General features: G+C 34.9%; 1 protein-coding gene and 1 non-coding gene across 9 annotated transcripts; one reads left to right on the top strand and one right to left on the bottom strand.

Annotated features, from left to right (window-relative positions):
* Positions 1-1,596: 1,596 nt before the first annotated feature.
* LOC117917138 lies at positions 1,597-13,783 on the bottom strand. 8 transcript variants are annotated; one of them, XM_034833378.1, is made up of 20 exons: positions 13,535-13,697; positions 12,711-12,742; positions 12,544-12,635; positions 11,918-11,940; positions 11,502-11,680; positions 10,703-10,816; positions 10,531-10,573; positions 10,190-10,266; positions 9,872-9,967; positions 9,218-9,272; positions 8,011-8,107; positions 6,136-6,358; positions 5,420-5,585; positions 5,302-5,339; positions 3,826-3,898; positions 3,643-3,747; positions 3,522-3,547; positions 2,447-3,410; positions 2,261-2,310; positions 1,597-2,177 (listed from the first exon to the last, which is right to left on the bottom strand). In XM_034833378.1, the coding sequence occupies exons 3-20, from the start codon at positions 12,583-12,585 to the stop codon at positions 1,990-1,992; spliced, it is 2,559 nt and encodes an 852-aa protein (XP_034689269.1). In that variant the 5' UTR covers positions 12,586-12,635; positions 12,711-12,742; positions 13,535-13,697; the 3' UTR covers positions 1,597-1,989. The 8 variants fall into 8 exon arrangements, with proteins under 8 accessions (XP_034689269.1, XP_034689268.1, XP_034689267.1 ...); XM_034833377.1 differs by lacking the exon at positions 13,535-13,697 and adding an exon at positions 13,715-13,783 and having other exon boundaries at positions 12,544-12,742; XM_034833376.1 differs by adding an exon at positions 13,715-13,768 and having other exon boundaries at positions 12,544-13,612.
* A 2,719-nt stretch (positions 13,784-16,502) lies between these two features.
* LOC117917183 lies at positions 16,503-16,615 on the top strand. Its single transcript, XR_004651646.1, has one exon. It is a non-coding gene; the product is annotated as a small nucleolar RNA snoR100 (small nucleolar RNA).
* The last annotated feature ends 3,205 nt before the right edge of the window (positions 16,616-19,820 follow it).

The raw sequence follows: 19,820 nt of genomic DNA, 5'->3' as shown, positions 1-19,820 counted from the left end.
TATTTGGTTTTAGGAAGGTAAGAAGGAAAAAGAAAAAAAAAATATAAGGAAGATGACCACCTTTTTTGTTTGGTTTATTTTTTTTCTTCACTTTTTTTTCCTTCTTATTTTCTTTGCCTCGCATTTTACCTCAAATTTTCAAAAATAAAGTTTGTGGAGTTTCCATAGTTTTTCATTGTTCCTTCTTTTATTTCTTTGCCATAATTTGTTTCTCTAACCTTGATTTATCCTCTTTTTTTTTTTTTTTTTCCCACTTGACTTGCTCCTCTCAAGTTACTAAGTAAAAAGGAATATTCTAATTTGCTTTCATATACAAGGAACTTGGACTTATTTATTGATTTTTATATATTACAAATATATGAATCATATCCATTGGTTTATATCTTGACGTAGGCATTTATTATATCGGTGGGCGGTTGAGAAGGAAACAAGGAAACGATAAACAATCAAATGGAGAAGTCAAACGACACCCACTTGGCTTTTTCCACTTCAAAGTTTTTAATGGTGGCAAAATTGAAGAACCGGAAATTGGAATTACTGTTTTCACTGGCAGTGAAGAAAAAGGTCGAATCCGAGAAGGCAAGAGATCTAATTAACCTGCATGAAGTCACCAGGTTCTTTCATCTTTGTGGCCTCGTGTGAGCTTTCGTAAGTACTGAACCGGCATGGCTATAGAGGATTTATCCCCGATAATTTTAAGAACAAAGAATTCAGTGGAATGGAACTAAAATCCTACTCCATCACTATCTTATTTTCATGTACCAAAAGCACGCTTAAGATTATTTATTTACATAAATTGATGATCTTGAAATAAGTACCTCTTATCCGTACAACCGTTGAAACCCTGTGGTTACACTCATGAGTGATGCTTCCCAAAATATGCTACAATGAACATAATATCCAAATTTTGTAAAAATTACCAATTGTGATATTTTGTTTGCATGGTAAGTTACCTAGATCAAATGTGAGCTATGCAGCACTTTGTTCTCGCAAAATGATATGCTTCAAACTTTAATGCACTTATCTTAAGGATTCCTTTGCGCATCTCTTTTGAGGATTGAAAAATAAACTTTATAATTGCCAGACAAACTTTAAAAAGGTTAAAGCAATGCTAACCCTCTATTTCTGGAAAATACTAAGAAAAAATAATTTTTTTATATTTAGGTGGTATTTGTTTTTTTACTTAATTCTAAATAGAATCTTAATGCTTAATAGTGTTAAATATTAGGTTGTTTGTTTGTATAGTATTTTATTTCTATTAAGTATTAAAAAACAAAGAAAAATCAATATATTATTTTTCTTATTTAGAAAAAATTATATATTTTGACTTTTTCTATTTAGTAAAAAGTTTATAATAAGTCATGAAAAAATAGAAAAACAATTCTGAAAACAATTGTTTTCAGCAAAAAGCAAAAAAAAACAAACACCACCTTAGTTTTATTCCAAAAAAAATTCCAATATATTTAAATTAGTAAACCAAGAAATAACCAATTGTACCATGGACTTCATTTGTCACCTCTCCCTGGCCGTGTATTTTTTGGCATTGCTGTTGGGAGCTTAGGTGGCTTGTGCTTAAGTCTAAAGAAAAGAAACGTAAACGAAACTGAGATGGCACATAACGACAATTCATGATTCATCAAACCTTCCTATAAGAGCCGAGAAAATGCAGGGAAGTCTCTCAGGACTCAGGAGCGACAATGAAAGAAAATGGTGACATAAAGTGATCTCTCATTTGGTGGGTTGCATTTGCTTTCCCTCTATGGTTAGGTTGGTTTAGAAGCGGATTAAGGTGTATTCGTTGGCTTTTGTGAAGGAGCCGGATTTCGTACAGTACAAAATTTCAGAACTACTGAAAGAAGAGATCACACTCTGTCACTAGACTAAGCGGTTAAAAATCAGTGTCATTTGAACACAGCAGGCTACAAAGGCCAACTGCTTCACCCTGTGGTTTCAACAGGATTCTGGTCTCTAACAAATGTTGGAAATTTGTCATACCTTCTTCTCAGGGTCCTGTGCGGATGCTTCCTTCAGTACTTTCTGCACACATAGAAGTTGAAGAACATAGCTTTCAAGCATCATCACTTGGCAGGACGGGTCGACAGTCTCAAGACATTTGTTCTGTTCTCTCCTCATCACCAGTCTTTCTTCAGACCCTTGAACTTCTGTTTCTTGATTTACTAGTCAGTGAAACGGATAGACCTGTTTAATACTATAAGCTTCAAAGCTCAGGAGAAAATCCAACAAAATAATGGAAAAATACCTCTATTCCTATTGAGGAATGCAAGAGGTAATTGTGTATCATCGTGACATCTGACAACAGTGCAAGAATTTATTAGAAGGAAAACATGAGTTTTATGATGATGATGATTTTTGAGTTTAAAAAACAAGGGAAAAGAGAAGGAAAGTTGTAAATTTTACTAAATGATTTTATGAAGTCGAAGCGTACCCTTTTCCCTCTTCACTACCCTCGAGCCTCTCCGTGATCTTCACCTCTGATGATGCCTCTTCTGCATTTTTAGGAGAGTTTTTTGCTACTATTTCTGGGGTCTCATCTTCTGTTTCTTGGCATCCACTGCAGTTGTCCTTCGAATCTGAAGCGTCCATTGGCTTCCTAGCTTCTGAGGATAAGCCATTGTTCCCTTTGCAAATTTCCTTTTCCAGCCCAAATTTTTGGCAATCAGTTGGCTGGATACTTGATGCGTGTTCCTCATATTTGCTAGCACTTTCCTGCATTGATATGTCAGGGAACTCTATATCTCCAAGAGAACCAGCAATATGAAACGAATCTGGAGGCTTGCTTTCCATTTTCAGAGAAAAATCTGGCTCATCAGGTCTGGCCCCAATGTCATTGAAAATAGAGGAACCATAAGTGTGTGTATGGTTTGATGGTTTGTAGAATGCAGGTTTTTCATAGAAAGAACTGCTGGAAGGTGAATATTCCACAGGGAAACCCCTTATGGATTGCTCATACAATGTTTTGGCACCAACATGTAGTTCAGGAACTGGAAATGCGCCTGAGAGTTTGTCAGTCCAAAACTTGGGGCCAGGGGGTGCTTTTTTTGTCTCTGAGGTTTGATACAGAGAGCTGAAATCTGGATTTATATCAACTGAAGTATATCCATCCCCAAACAACCAACTCTCATGTGGTCCTTCTTTTCCCAGAAATGCAGAGTTTGAGTTATTCGCTGGTTTAGAACTTGATGGGTGTGACTTCTTTGTAAACTCTCCTGACCCATTTGCATTATTAGGTCTTGATCCTATATCATCCCCATTCTTGTACCATGCTTCTTTGGTGTGCATATTCTTCGAACTGTACTTATTTACCCGGCTGCAAAAACCTTTGTCGTGTCTTCTCAAGCTCTTCCTAGCCATTGAATTTGATGGTTGATTATAAGTTGCCTCACCCCTCACTAACAATAATTATCGAGAAAGATCATTTCAGTTTATTGAACATTTCAGTTGAAAATGGGGAAAAAAAATTCCAAATCATTGAACCATCAGTAACAATAAATGAAAATAACCTGCACTGGATGAGCATGACTCTTCACTGTCAAAAGTTTGCAAAAGGTAGTACTGAATTAGATGATAACAGAAGGGACAAATGCCATTCACCACATAAGGAAGAGAGTGGCCAGCATTTACCTAAGCAAACTCAAACTGTCCCTTGAATCTTCTGTCACAAATGAAGGCCAATCGGGTTGGTTGTTTACACCTGTAAAGCCCCAAATCCTTCCTAGCATAGGAGACCTACCATCATAATACAAGAAATGTCTTTCAAGTAAATGCATGAGTTACCCATTTACCCACTTAGCTAACTTGACATACCTGGTGCCATCTGAAGTCGCAAAGTCATGATCATTTTCTGATGTTTGGTGCCTTAAATAAGGGGCAGATAAATCTGGTTACCAAAGAAAAATGACAAAATATCAAACATAAACCAACAAGCATATGCCAATATTCTCTATTTCACAAAATCTAAAAGCCAGTACATTTAAACCAATAAATTTTGTATGAAGTGTACCAAACTTGTGCTGATGCCAGAAATAGAGCAAGTTATTCTTCTATTTTCAGTCTTGAAGGAAAAAAGAGAAATCACCGGATTGTGAATAATTAAATATGTCCTTAGATTAAGCAACTTCCTAATTTATCTCTATTCTTCAGAGAGTGCTGAATCTCACAAAGTACCATGGTTGCTTAACACATTCATTCTCCCTCTACTTCCTCATCTCCCTTTGCACTCTACACAAACATACAAATCCTAGCCACATCATGCCTGACAGGCTAATTTTATTCCTGTGAACATGTTAACTCCGGAAACCCCAGGGAATAACGTTTGCTCTGGGCACTCCCTAGAATCAGAACCTTCTCTTCAGACAAACTAATGCAGGACAATAATCATCCCCCAGAGGATCTCATAACCTTCTAATTCAACAGGTAAATATTCAAGGCACAACCATCTTGCTCAATCAAGAAATGGCATCTTCTTCATTTTCTAAGGAATGAGCCAGTATATAAAAAAATTAATACATTAAACTCAAACTGTGGATTAAATAACTAATTTCACTTTCACTTGCCTCTGGGAACTTTTGACAACAGGACCCTAGAAAATGTGGCGGGAAATCCCAATTTCTAAACCAAATGGAATAGAAGGGATAAGGAGTATCGCTCTGTTCAGATCAAGAAGTCACACAAGTAGGGATACTGGATACATCCATTAGCAACCCTAACTTTACATGATGTTCCAAATGATTAAGTACAAAAAAGGCTTGAAACTTGTAAGGGTATAAAGTATCTAAGTATATACCTTAATTTTTTTATCAAAGGGAAATGACACATAAATGTAGAATAAGACAGCTATGGTACCAGTACCACAGACATGATCCTTCTTGAACTCCAATAGAAAACTTCACAATGTAATTTTGTTGATGTTAAAAGCTAAGGAAGAAAGAATCCTTTTCCTAAGCAATATTCTTCAGGAGAATCAGACAAGATCAGTAGGAAGAAGGGAAAACACAAGAATCAACATATCCCCTGTCCTTTGAAATACATACCAGATAATATTACTCAATGAATTTGGTCATGAATGTCAGAACATCTCTGAATTAATCATGGCAGAATGAACACAAAATCTAATAATTTGCTTTACTTGTTACTTGCACATCAACTAGAACAAACAAATGCACTGATTGAAGAGAATAAAGAATGGCATGAAGAACATTCAGTTTCATAATGTTTAGAGACCAAAAAACCAAAAATGTAAGTTGAGGCTAATATTTCTTAGTTTTGATGACAAAAATGCACCTGAGATATTGAATCTGTCTCTTGCTTTCATGGCATTCCTGCACAGATAAAAACTTGATCAAGAAGATAAACATTGTGATCTAAAACAGTGGGAGAAGGTCAGTTTCTATAAGTACACCTTTTCTTCGATATGCAGTGGCCTTCAGATGTAAAATCTAATAGTTCATGGTTCCCAGTTTTCACAAAATCAGCAGAAGTGCCATCCATTTGACCTGGCCAGTGCTTCCAAGATAGATCACATTCCCAATCATCAGGAGAGTTGTAATCTGGGAAGCCAACACTACCTGGTAAACAAAATGAAAAAGATTCTGATCAACCCAACAAATAAATAGTTGGGATTTGTAGTTATTGACCAAGCAAAAAGAAAGAAACCTCATTACTTTATTATTACTTTAGATCAAAACTGAGTCTTAATAATTGATAATTGTTCTTGAATCAATGCGTTTATTCACTTGTTATTTGAGGTGAATTCAAAATTGTTCGAATTGTGTAATCGTCAATTAGCCAACTTTCAATAAAAACAAAAAAGGAAAGCAATAATTGCTATTATATTGATGATAGAGAGGTTCATAATAGATCACATAGCTAGAGTACATCAATAAAGGCAGAATTAAATGACAGTTCATTTAAGATTTGACTGTCAACAAAAACATATTCATGTAGATGGTTATTATAGATGCTTGTCAAAGATATGAAATCTATTCTCAGAATATTAATTAAAACTGAGATAGGGAAATTTTCTTGAATATTTTAGAAGCCACAACAAGTTGCAATGTCTGAAACCAAACAAAATATAAAAAGGGAAAGAAGTTAAAGAAGTAAATAAGGAATTACCATTCCATGTATTTTCATTTTTATCTTTAATGTTGTAGAAGGTTTCTTCATCACCAAAAGAACTCCTTATCTTACTACTATGGCCACCATGATGCATGAAGTCCCTGAAAGTGGATACTCCCTGCTTTGGGTTGCTAAAGGGATCCTCTATGCCCATGGGGTAGAAAGGTAGCTCCAAAGAATTGCCACTAGGTGACATATTGATATCTTGCATCTTGGAACCCTGCATTTAGCACATCATACTTATATCTCTCAGATCTCCATCAAAAGTAACTAAGAAAGTGAATGGTAGGACATTATGAACCATAGAAAATATTCAGTTCAGTCTATAGAAGCAACAAACAACTATATGAAATCATGATTGACATCATCCAGAAAAAAGGTTGATTCAGGCAGGTGGTACAACAAAATAAAATGAGACACCAAGAACAATTCATCAATCTTGGAATGAATTTATTGTTCAATATAAAGGCCCCTCAGGAGAACCAGTAGATGATTCCTGAATATACTAAATAATTGCTAAAAAATAGAGATCCAACTTGATCAGAAGCAGAACTCAAGTTAGCACATTTTGATATTTTAATAATAAAATATAACTTCACTCTTTGAAGGCTGCCAATTTCTATTCACAACTAATTGGGAGCAGCACAAAACTTATTACACTATCCTGGACTAACAAAGATAACATTCTGTATTAGACCATCGATTTAGCAAAATATTCTTATGAATTCCATCTAATATGTTCGATTTTTTTCCCTTCACTCTTTTTTTTTTTTAATTAAAAAAAACAACCTTCAATTTGCAGTACTCCTACTTGCAGGTGCACCTACCAATTGAGCTGCCCTTGGGGTGGAGCCCTTCTAGCATGCACCTTGTCAAATGCATCTTATAACACCATCAATATATCATTTTTCTTCAGTCCTCAACTTATTATTTCTTATCAAATAATCTTATCGAATGCCACCACCCTCCCCTAGGGATCCAAGTTACAATCAGTGACCTCTTTATTCGCAGTACCCTCTTGACTTGGTATTAGATCCACAAAACTAATGCACCTAATTTTTATTTCATCCATTAACCAAATCAAACTAAATCCTTTTTAGCTGCATGTAAAGCTCTATCCAGTGCCCTATATTTTGCAAACCTTTGCCCATCATGCCTCTTCTTACATAACAGCCTGAACCCATGTTCCAAATAAGAAGCAAAGCCTAATTTCGTATAGCAGCTTCTTTATCTCCACTTTTCTGAGCCAGGCAAAAGAAGTCTTGACAACCTTCCTATGGTAAGGGCTTTTCAACTCCTCACTTACCCTAGCAAAATGCACCCTCTTCCTATTGCAAGTTTCCACTAAGTCTCACTGCATTGCTCACATCAAAGCTGGAATAAACTAAAATCTATTTGTGAAATAAAAAATTACAGAACATTCTTAATCAATAAAGCATAGTGGACAGTTGATCCCTGGCTTTAGAATGGGTTCCTCTAACACATCGATCTCATGTTATTTATCATATATAAATAGTTTCAGAAGTGGACAGTTATCAGATGGAACTGTATCCACAAAGACATGCCTGTAAACTACCAAACAGGAAGAACGCATAGCTTCAATGACAGAATGAAGAAATATCAATAATCTTCTTATTATTAATGATTCAGAAGCAAAATAGACAGAGTAAAGAAGAAAATTGAAATTTTCATACAAGGTTAACCATCTTAAGTGAATGCTTCAAGGAGGAAAAAAAAAGGGCACCATTACAAAAGAGTACTGTTGGAACCTATAAAGAAACTTAATAGCTATAACACATGTGCTTAGTAGAAATGGTTCGATGCAGCAGCAATTATTGTCAATAACAATATGGTAACCGATAATGCTCTCACCACTTCAACTTCAAGGTCGTCCAGCACAAAATTAAGATTCTTGGAGGAGCGAAGTTGCCTTGCATCCTTCAGTAACGAGCAATCATATGAAGAGACTCTATAATCACACAAAAACTAATGTGCTGTTCAGATAAAGTCTCTTTCTTTGTCTATAGCAAGATACAGGAACGCCTAAGGAACTTAAATTAAATCAAATGTAAGATTTGGCATTCAGTTGGTAAAGAATGCATTAAAGAACCAGCTTCCACAAGAGCTGCAGGACAACACTTGGTTGTAATGACATGATGAAAACAAAAGTTACCAAATCAAAGCATCAAATATATTTCTAATTATCAAACTTAATAATTAGACAAGATGTTTTGCACTTGACTTATTGTTGTGAATGTACAAGTGGCCAAAGTATGTCTAGAGTAGATGCAAGAGCAGTGAAAGAACAAATCAGTTACTGAAACTATGGTGTTTTAACTTTCAATCATTTCTCTAGTATATATCACAGATACTAACAAAGTAACATACTTTGGCACTTCCAATAAAATTTAGTTTGGCACTTAGCACTACTAAATTGAAATTTTGGTGGAAGTATTCAGATCTATACTGTTGCTTTTAATAAAACTACATAAATTATTTTGGTGCAAACTAAAAAATTGAAACTGAATTTCTGAGACACACCTTGAAACATTTTTCACCAAATAAATGAGCCAAAAGAACAATCCTAAGCCCAATTGTAATGCAGGATATGAACTATTAGCTCATAACCAACAAGAACATCCTCTCTCCATGTCTAATAAAAACATTTTTATCAACTCAAGCAGTTGCACACAAAAATGATTTTGTATAGCTTCATTTCCATGAAAGCTTAGTCCAATCATTCAAAAATAGTTGCAATGAAAACATACCACTTGCTTAGTCCATTTATTCAATTATAGTTGCAATGAAAACATAGAAATCTCCTACTGGTTTCTGTTATAGTGATTTGATGTGGAATAGTCCTCAAAACAAAGGATTGAGCAAGCGGAATATTACAAAGGCTTTTCACAATCAGACAATGACAGCAATAAATAGGAATAAGGCCTGGTAACAGAAAATTATGTATGCCAAAACAGAATTTCATTACCACAGTATATTATCCATAAACAATCCCAATTAATTTCAGTGTCTTACTTACTGTAATATTTTGAAATTTTGAATCTAAATGTGTTACAATTACCTGTGAGGTTGGTGCGGTGAATGAACAGGTGTTTCTGTTCCCACTTTACCTAAACCTGATGGGCAAGAGAAGGGCTTAAACAAAACTAGTGCAGGAAGAATAAAATGAAAGCCTTATACAGCCATTGAGGGATATTATTTCTTGATAAAGAAAGAAAAAAGAAATTATTATGCTTGCATTTGAAAGTACATTATGTAAAGCAAACATCCTGGAGACAGACTTCTCTGACCGTAGAGATGCTTGGTAAGACAAATCATATGAAGACTGCACATTTCTCATTCCCATAGGAAATGTTAAAATGAACGAACATGGAATAGCTGCATTTCTTGAGGAATTAGTTCAATTTTAACAGACTAACCTAATTTCATTGAAATTTTCAGAGTTCATCACTAATTTGTTACCAACTTACCATTAGAGAGTTTCTCTAGTTTCTGGCTTAAAAGTTTTACTGTTTTACAAGGCTAGCTTTCTTTTTACCTTAGATATATCTTAACCATGGATTAGAATTAAAAATAAAAAAGTTCAAGTGATGCAGTGGCAAGAAATAATTTGTTTTGCATAATAAATCATCTATCTTCAAATTAAGCTTGCCAAGAAAATGATGAACGGACGCATAAGACCTGCTCTGAATTCTAAATCTAGTTAAGGCCTTACCTTCAACAGAAAATGCAACATGAGCTTCATATACTGGACTTCCCTCTAAATTGCCATATGGTCCATCATCACCAAGTAAATCAAAAACAGAGAGCTCTGGAGACAGAGAAGGGAAAGGAAAAAAGGTTAAGAGAATGAATCTTCAGACATATCTATAATGACCAAACCTAGCAGCAAGAAAGGTGAATGTCCACATAGAAAGGCTGCATTAACCAAGTACTCCAGAAACAAACAACTTAAACATTAGAAACCACAAGCCATAGTGAAGATGTAAGGGAGTAAGTATAAAACTTGTGTTTGATGGATATTGTTACTTACGATGCTCTGTGGCTGTCTTCCAATTATCTGGTTTGTCACCTTTTCCATTAAAAGCATTGTTATGCCTATCAGCATCACTGAGTAATACCCAACAAGACAATAAAAAACAATCAACTCTCCACAAGGACAAGATGCACTGTTGCAGAACAACCTCACAGATGCGTGTAAACAGACAGATACATGCAACGACTAAGAGCAGAAATCAAAACAGATGCAGCAACCAGCAGACAAGCAAACACATGGACATAATGAACCCCTTGCTCAATAGTACTGCAAGAATACTACTAATCCATGTTTGTATCAGTTCATATAATACTGTTAAAACCAATGCAGACAGACACCTCTTTGGGGGTACAATCTCCACTTGGTAGCCTGATGAAGCTCCTGTTTCAGCATATAACCATCATAATATTAAATCTTATATCAAATTAACAAATTTCAGAGAAAAATGACTTTCTGTGAGTAAACTCGGTCTAAGTTTATGAAGATGTACAGCTAATTGAAAAAACATACTTTCATTAAATTCAACATAGTCTGCAGGAGTTACTCCATTGGTAAGGATTGTTGGTGGACCCTTCTTAACCTGATAGTTCACTGTGGAAGTGTTGACCTCTGAATTTTCCCCCACTATATGGTTATGGAAGTAGGAAAGCAGAAGAAAGAAAAGATAAAGAGAAGTTATAAAATATTAGAATTTGAACAACACCACTAATAACATGCACAAAATGTATCATGCCATCCAAACAGAATATTTATAGCAAGAACCAACCTTACGAACATATCATTCATGGAGAAACATTCCTAAAAAAGTCAATTCAGATTACTAACACATGGTTGCCCTTCTGAATTTGAATGATCATACCCCACCAATTCTCCAAGTTTTGACTCATTGGATAAATTAAAAGATATAAACTAACTACAGAGTTAGGAATAGAGGTGCCATAGTTGTGGTGCTAAGAAATACTTTTGAATGAATGAGGATGGAGGTTTGTACAAGGGAAAAACTGATTGAGTTGTATAAAATAGTAAATTTTGTAGCCATAAAATCAAAGCTGTTCTCTGGATTTGTTGGCTTTTTTTTTTCATAAGAGATTAGTTTGCTTATATAATTGAGCATCATGCTTCTGAGTGTTTGAGCAGTGTTTGTGAAAATATACAACCTTATAAATCTGATCCATTTTTACTAATAAAACCACATGATTCAGCACCATAACTTGATTTCAACCACTTTAAACAATATAAGGGAGATAAACAGAAATATGCTGGCAGTAGCTTCTTGGCAAGTTTAAAATTAATAGACTGATAAACTTACCACTGGGGCAAGTTTTGCATTCTTGCGCAATTGATGACAAATTCAGCAAGCTGAGAACATCTAGTGATCGTTGTTCTTTGTTGTCTTGCCCTAATAAGCTTACCCCATCAGTATAGCTTTCTAGTCCAGCTATATGGTGCTGCTGTTGTCGCTTTCTTTGCTCAAAATATTGCTTTTGCCTTTGGAAATCAAAAGTTAGGGCAAAGACTGGTCTATTTACTGCATCTGATGCCATTTCGAATTTTAAAATAAGCATGCAACAACAATTAGCATCAACATAACTGTGAGCTTTATATTCCATGATAATACTGTAATCCATGGAATACTGTAATCCTTCAGAGCAAATTTACATGCTAGACCAATGAGATTTATGAATTTTGAGGCAAACATAAAGAAAATTAACATATCTCCTATACCTCTTTTGTGTTGACTTTCTTGTCTGAATCATTCCCCATTTTCATCACAAGAAACAATATCATGCACAAAACAAAAAAATAAATAAATGAATAAAACAAAAAAATAATAATCATACACGTCACAGTATACTTGAATGACAAATATCTCAAATTACTGATGAAAAAGTGAAGCATCAAGAGTTTCTCTACCAACACGCACATGAGGTGCAAACTCATATATCTTGAGCAAAATGGGAAAAGAAGCATTTTACTTTAGTGTAACTGGTTATGCTGTTGTTTCAGAGATGTGTTGTAAAGAATATGTTACAGTAAGAAAATCATGGAATGCCCAGTTTAGTGTTTCTTTGGGAAAGCAAACCACCATTAGTTAAGGTTGATTGCAGTGGCCTACTGTAGAAAGTGTCATTACTTCTAGCCAACATCTGCTAATCTATAAAATGACTTAGTTGGACTTTGCTCTTCATGAACTTAATCATGTACTGAAATACTTACAATCACATAGAACAAACATTTTTAAAACTAGAGAATTGAACGACTCTTTACCAACCTAAGATCAATGAATTCTTGATCAGTTGACAATTACAGCTTACAAAACTCAGTAGAAGTTAAATTCCAACTGCACTTACAGTTGTCACTTTCCGCCTTGATCCTCCCATCCATTGCAGCATTGCAAGATACACAACCTTTCTCCTCACATGCAGTGAAAATAGAACAAAAACTACCACCCACCTAACATGATTTGCCAAACTTTTGAAAATTTAAAACAAATATCCAGATGGAGGTGAATAGTTACCATAAATCCAATTGCTCAAGAGTCAAGATTATCTGCAAAATTCATTATGATGGATATGAAAATTCATTAGAAGTGTTTTTAGTTATTCTCACTGCTAAATTGCATAAGTTGGGAATGCAATAGTACTCTAATGCAAAGAATTCCACTAATATTATGCAGAATTTAGGAAATCTGGGAATCAACTTCATAAGAAAACTTTATTGAGGGAAGGGGAAGTATGATTTAAATTAAATACTCGTATTAGCAGTCCAAAATTCTAATCCTATAAATTCTGAAAAATAAAGATGGAGGAATTCAAAATCTGCAACCTAACAAGAAACAAAATGGAGGGCTAAGGCATAGTTGTCAAAACATCTTGATCATGAGCATGGCAGTAGAGCAGAAGGAAAGGCAATTGCAAGTCTATGAGTGATGAATAACAGCACTGGCACGCCAAATTTTTAAGTTGAGTGTCATTTTCAAACAATTTGTAAATGGTCCTTCCAAAGAAAAAGAAGGAAGAAAATGATAATGACAAAATTAAACATGAGAGACTCAAACCTAGACATAATGATATCCTACTCTATGAGCATAATCCAACCTAAAGCAAGAGATTTTGGTACCAATCCACAAAAGGACCACAACGTGGATTGAATACACCACAAGACTATATGAGATAGAGAAAAGGATTTTGGGTTGAGGAGTTGAGGCATTCAAGATGTCGCAGCTTTAGAAGAAGCTTTCTGAGTCGGTATGGACATGAAATGAATCAAAGTGTTCTGACCATCAAACTCAAAACCAAGAATAGACTAAGACTATAACGAATTATCCTTTTTTTTCCATACATAATACTCCGAATCTCTCTGGTTAACGACGGCTGAGATTCTGAGAAGCGTTCGCGGTCAAAGCTGAATTCAGATTATCTGAAAAGTCTCCGTTGGAAATTGAGTAAAAGAATTCCACTGGTCAGGCACTGAAGCCGAAAAACGATGACAATGATGATAATGATCAGAGGAAGAGATCACCTGAAGATTGCAGCGGTGATCACCGACCTCCAAATTTGTGTGTTTGGGTGGAGGGAAAATTCTGACACTGGGAGGACTGATGAGTCTTTGATGAGAAACGAAAGGGTAATTTCGTCCAATTGAAATGCCCTAGTTGGGCCCAGGGGTGAGCGGCTTGGGTAATGGGCTTCACCAATTGGATGGTCTCAGATCCATAAATTAAATTTTGCCAATTATAAAAGATGTGAGTTTTAACCCAATGGCTCAGCTTCGACACTTTTCGGTAGGAGTAGAAGCTAGTCGGAGGTTTGATTCCCTCTTGTGAGAAGTGAAATTTTATTTTTATTTTTTTTTAACATTTTTTTAGGGGTTTGTACCTTGGTTGGCTTTGCCTCTTTTGGTAGTGATTCGATATCATATTAAACACGTGATTTAGAGCCCGTTTGACAGTGATTTTCAAAAGTATTTCTACCCTTAAAAACACTTTTAGAACCCGTTTGGCAATGATTTTCAAAAGTGTTTCTACCCTTAAAACACTTTTAAGTGTTTTTGGGATGAAAATAAGGTGTTTGGCAAATTTTAAAAAACACTTCTAAAAATCTGAAAAAACACTTAAAATGATTTTTAGAGAATCATTTGATAGGTGTTTTTAAAAAAAAACGCTTCAAAATTTTGAAATATTCCAAAAATACCCCCAAGTGATTCCCGATACCTTCCTTTCCCTTTCACTTACCTTTCTCCTTCGTTCTCCTCCTTCATCGCTCTCCATCTGAAAGGCGCTCCACTTTCATTCGACATCATTTATCTGATCGAAGATAACCCGTTCTTTTCTTGTTTTTCTTTTCCTTGTTTTTAATGTCTGATTATCTTGCAATGTTAGTTAGGGTTTGGGCGACCCATTACCCGACATAAGCGGGATCATCCCACCTCAAAAAATGGTCTGAAATGTTATAAATGAGAGATATCGAGCACCATATTACAGCTCCTGGAAATGCAATAATGCATGTACAAAGGTGTTCCTTACCAGAAAGAGTGAAAAAACATAATCGGATCAACCCAAAAATTTAATTAGGGTTCACAGTATTTCATAGAATGGAGTAAACCTTAACAAATACCTATAAGGCAAAGTGGAAAACGGGGCCTTCAAACCTACCCACAAATAGTTATATAATGAGCCCCAATCTGAAACAAGTGGTCCAATATATAAGGGGGGACCTAATGCAGGTGACCATAGTGCCATAACTACTATATACTTGTACCAAATGGTTAAAAAAATTATAAATAATGTGTATGCAGTATGCAATATGCTTATATGCATTCAAACGAATCAAACCATAAAAACTCACTACTGGAAGGTTTGGGAGGATACATAGCCCTGAAAGCAACGGAATCGATCAGCGGTCCACAAGTTGGATCCTCCTCTACTCCTGGGTTATATATGACGATCTCGATCACATCGAAGACATGTGGTTTAGAGATATGTGAACCAAAAACCCTAAACAAAGCGATTGCATATGTGAACCAAAATAGAGAATGAGAGTTTTAAAGAGAGAAGTACCGGGAAATGAGACTCGACTGCTCTATTGATTTACCATTTCATTTTCTCATACTTTCCTCCTAACCAAACAATCCTAAAACCCAAAACCCTAACAAACATTGCAAGATAATCAAACATTAAAAACAAGGAAAAGAAAAACAAGAAAAGAACAGAGGGTTATCTTTGATCAGATAAATGATATCGAATGAAAGTGGAGCGCCTTTCAGATGGAGAGCGATGGAGGAGGAGAACGAAGGAGAAAGGTAAGTGAAAGGGAAAGGGAGGTATTGGGAATCACTTGGGGGTATTTTTGGAATATTTTAAAATTTTTGAAGTGTTTTTTTTAGAAAAAAAACCTATCAAGTAATTTTCTAAAAATCATTTTAAGTGTTTTTCTAGATTTTCAGAAGTGTTTTTAAAAATTTGCTAAACACCTTATTTTCATCCCAAAAACACTTAAAAGTGTTTTTAAGGGTAGAAACACTTTTGAAAATCACTGCCAAATGGGCTCATTGTGATCTTGCTACACGCATGATGTTTTGCAATCAGTTATGCCAAAGCAGCCCGTCCGTACCATAAACAAAACCTATTGCTTTTTATCTTAATTTTTATAAAATTAAGGGATGAGCTTTGGGCTAGTCAAGTTGAAGGGGCTAGGCTAGACCCAGCCCAACCGAGCCCAGTGTCAAGGGTAGGTGAAGCCCAAGAAACAAGCATGGACCCTACTCTGCCGAGGCCAGGCCCAAACCTAGTTCAGGCAACTGTAGCCCAATCCTTTAGTCCAATACGAGTTAGGTAATGAATGGTCGCGGAACCAATCATAGCACAATATACAACTAGTTTTTCATCGGTAAGCAAGAAGAAAAATCCACATCGAATGCAATCTAATTGACTTTTAACTTAATCCCGAAAATTAATATATCAACTCTGCATGGGCCCGATATTCTCCTTATATTGGACCGGTCCAGTCCAGTTTTGGGTCAACACGAAATGGCCCAATAAAGCAAGTAGAGGTGCAGTTCCGTTATTTAGAGAGATAAGAGCGGTTTTATCGTGATTTCAGGTGCAAAACCCTAGCAGGTCTCTCATATCGCCTATAAATAATCGTTTGGGGCTATGAGCAAATCTCAGATAAGGGGGTATTCTTGTTCAATAGATGTTTTGATTTTGTGCTTCGATTCTTTTTCTCAACCGATTCTTTTGTTTGTTTGTTGTTAAATCTTGTGAGGATGGTGATCTGTGTACAATAAGCCGATGCTCTGGATGTAGAAATAATGAAGGAAGCATGGTAATGTGCACAGAGATTGAATTCTAAGGTCATCATGTCTGCTCTCTCTGATGCCTTTCGGGGCTTTGATTTGGGGGCCTGGATCAGACCTACATTTCTTTTTTTCTTTTCCATATCTTCGAAACACAGAATTTTTTAGATTCAAATGATACTGTTATTTTTATTTCGGATGAGATTTAGTTTTTTTTTTTTGTTTGTTTGAAAATGGGAAGAAAATGTAATATTTTGTTTTTGTTTTCAGATTACTAGGTTTGAACAAATCAACCCTAACACCAACCCAATCCCACCTCTAACTAAAAATCAAATCAAAATCTATGCATTTTTCTATATGATATAATTGTAATTTGATATTATAGTTAAAATAAAATAAATATTATTATCCATGATAATACAAATTATAAATATGATAAAGATGTTAAATCTGATAGGTAGGATCAGGTTATTCACCTTTGTTTTTTACCTTAATTTTAAATAGATCATTAATGTTTAATAGAATTAGATATTAGGTTTTTTGTTTTTTACAATTTTATTTCTATTAATTATTAAAAATAAAAAAAAATTAATATGTTATTTTTTTTATTTAAAAAAAAATCACATATTTTGAAACTTTTTATTTAATAAATAGTTTATAATAAATAAATAAAAAGTAAAAAAAAAATTTTAATTTTAAAAATAAATTGTTTTTCAGCAAAATTCAAGAAAACAAATGTCACCTAAATCTCAAATTAAGTTTAAATTTAGAAAAAGAAAATTTAATTTAAACTCAAATTAAATATTAAAAATGGTCAATAATTGAATTGGACAAACCCATCAAGTTACAACCTTAAATAGAATATGGGAGAATTTGGGTATTGGCATGACCCAGATGTGTTTGAATTTATTTTAATATACAAGGCATTTGGAGTATGATGCATCAATATTTATTTAACCTCTTTTTCTCAATGAAACATTGGGACTTTTTTGTGAAGCATGAAATGCAGTGAATGTGCACAAAATTATGTGTCAAGTCCAATTTTATTATTTTTGTTGAATATATGTCCCAAAAAATAACAATCATGATAATTGAAAGGGATGAAATTCTTTTGAAAATGTAGGGAGAAAGTAGTATATGTTTCCTCAATTCTCTCTTTCATTGATTCCTTCTCCATTTCTACCCCATTTTCACATAAGCTAGTAATATGCATTTTCAAAGAGAGTTGTGGAATATCTTCTTGAACATTGCCAATTTGTTACAAAAAGGGAAAAAGTGGTTACTGGTTTATTTTGATTTATTTTGGTGCTTCTATTTTGATGAATGCATAGTCTTGATGAAGATTCATGGCTTCATCAAAAGTGAAAATATCTTGGGAAAAATATCTCATTAATCAAGTCATATCATACATTTCTTCATATAATATACTTTTTTGTATGTAGTATATATTACTAATATGGTCATCTTAATTGTCTCACATGTTATATTGGTTGTTCAACAATAATCAAATTCGATACATGCTATCTCTACATGATTTGATTATGTGCCCATGTGACTTGCTATCTAATTAATAGTAAAGAAAAGCCTTTGGAAGGCTCTTAGGTGTGACCATAGCTCATTAATCAAACCACACCATATATTTCTTCTTCTAATGTGCTTTTATGCATGCAATATCTTACTAATCCAACCATCTTGGCTATCAAAGTCTACCACATTATTTTCGCTCTCTAATAGTGATAAACTTGATGCATGTCCCCTCTACATAATTTCATCTTGTGCTCACTTGACTCTATCCAATTGAAAGTCAAACAAGCCTTTGGAAGGTCCTTAGGTGTGTGTGGACCCCGCATTTCGATCTAATCTCAATGCGTTTCCCACTCGATGGCGAGCTCGATTTGTTATTTGAAAATTTGATTTTTATTTGATTAAGAAAACTGACTTGGAGTCGCCACTTATTTTTGTTTTATTTTTAAAAGGGTAAACAAAATAAGAAAGAAAAACCCTAAGTGTGACTCCTTATTTGGAAAAGGTGATCTACGAAAAACCGGATCGGGTTCGGGGGTCAGGTTACTTATCGGGAAGGTACGGTAAAGACCATAGCACCCCTCTAAGTCCCTAAAAATGGGTCTCTACTAATAAGGTGAAGCTGACGTGGCAATTGATGAGTAAATCAATGAATATTCAGAGTGATCATGCACAGGCGAGAATCTAGACATGCAAATAGAAAGACAAGAAAATGAGTGGATGCGTACCTGGGCGACAAGCCACCAAGCGCTATCAAGAGAGAGAGTTAGTACACAATTTAGGGATAATAGCATGCACGTCGGATAACAGGATAAATCAATCATACATGGCAATTAAATTAATCAATCAATCAATTATAGAATCACTTATGTCAGGCCCCCACCAAAGCCCGTTTTATTTTGCATGAAGTAATTCCGTAAATTCCATTAATTGGAATTACAAAATTAAAGTCTTGCTTATTTTTAAAACATTTTAAAAGATCATGAAAGATTTGAAAATTGCTTGCCGAATAGAAAATGACAGTCAAATTTTATTGAAAATAGGATTTTTAGGTCCTAAAAATAAACTAAGGATGAGAACTAAAAAAAAGTCAAAATTATTTGAAGAATTTAGAAATTAAGAAACCATTTGAAAATTGGAATTTGACGATTTATTTTAAAATAAGGATAATGAAATGAAAATAAAGGGTACGCGGTCACCACAATTGCACGTCAAAAGTGACCATGCAACTCATGCAATAGTAGAATTCTGAACTTGGGGACACCTCGGTTGCCAGATGCATGCCTCTTCTGAAACTCCAATGGAGCTTGAAAAATACCGCAAGGTAATGAGTGTATTGAAACTGGAGATGGGTGAGAACTGATCAAAAGTACCCAAAGGCGACCAAGCGAATGAGGAACCTTGTGAACTAGGCATCAATTCTTTTTCTGGGGTACTCAATAACTTGAAAATATGATGGAGCTGAAGTTACCACTTTCTTGGCACCACTGCCACCAGCAATTAGTGCCCATAGCATCATATAAGATTCGAAGATTCCTTTTCTGACATCTCCTAAAAGCACATAGAAGGTGTTGTAGAATGATTGCTACGTGTGATGTCAACTCTTCTGCAACCTCCTCTTCGAGAGTAGCAAAAAAAACTGAACAGGCAGCTTCTACTAAACCATATCTCCGTTTCGGCGTCAATACTCAGCTAGGTAAGTCTCAGAAACTCGGATACTCTCCCCAGTGAACTCAGATGTCAGCAATTTGAGGCATGTCTTCATGTAAGTGACGCACTGCTTCTTGTCAAATAATGATTTCTTCTG

The sequence above is a fragment of the Vitis riparia genome, chromosome 6 (assembly GCF_004353265.1).
Source record: "Vitis riparia cultivar Riparia Gloire de Montpellier isolate 1030 chromosome 6, EGFV_Vit.rip_1.0, whole genome shotgun sequence".
NCBI classification, from domain to species: Eukaryota; Viridiplantae; Streptophyta; class Magnoliopsida; order Vitales; family Vitaceae; genus Vitis; species Vitis riparia.
This window is presented reverse-complemented; position numbering and strand designations above follow the sequence as displayed.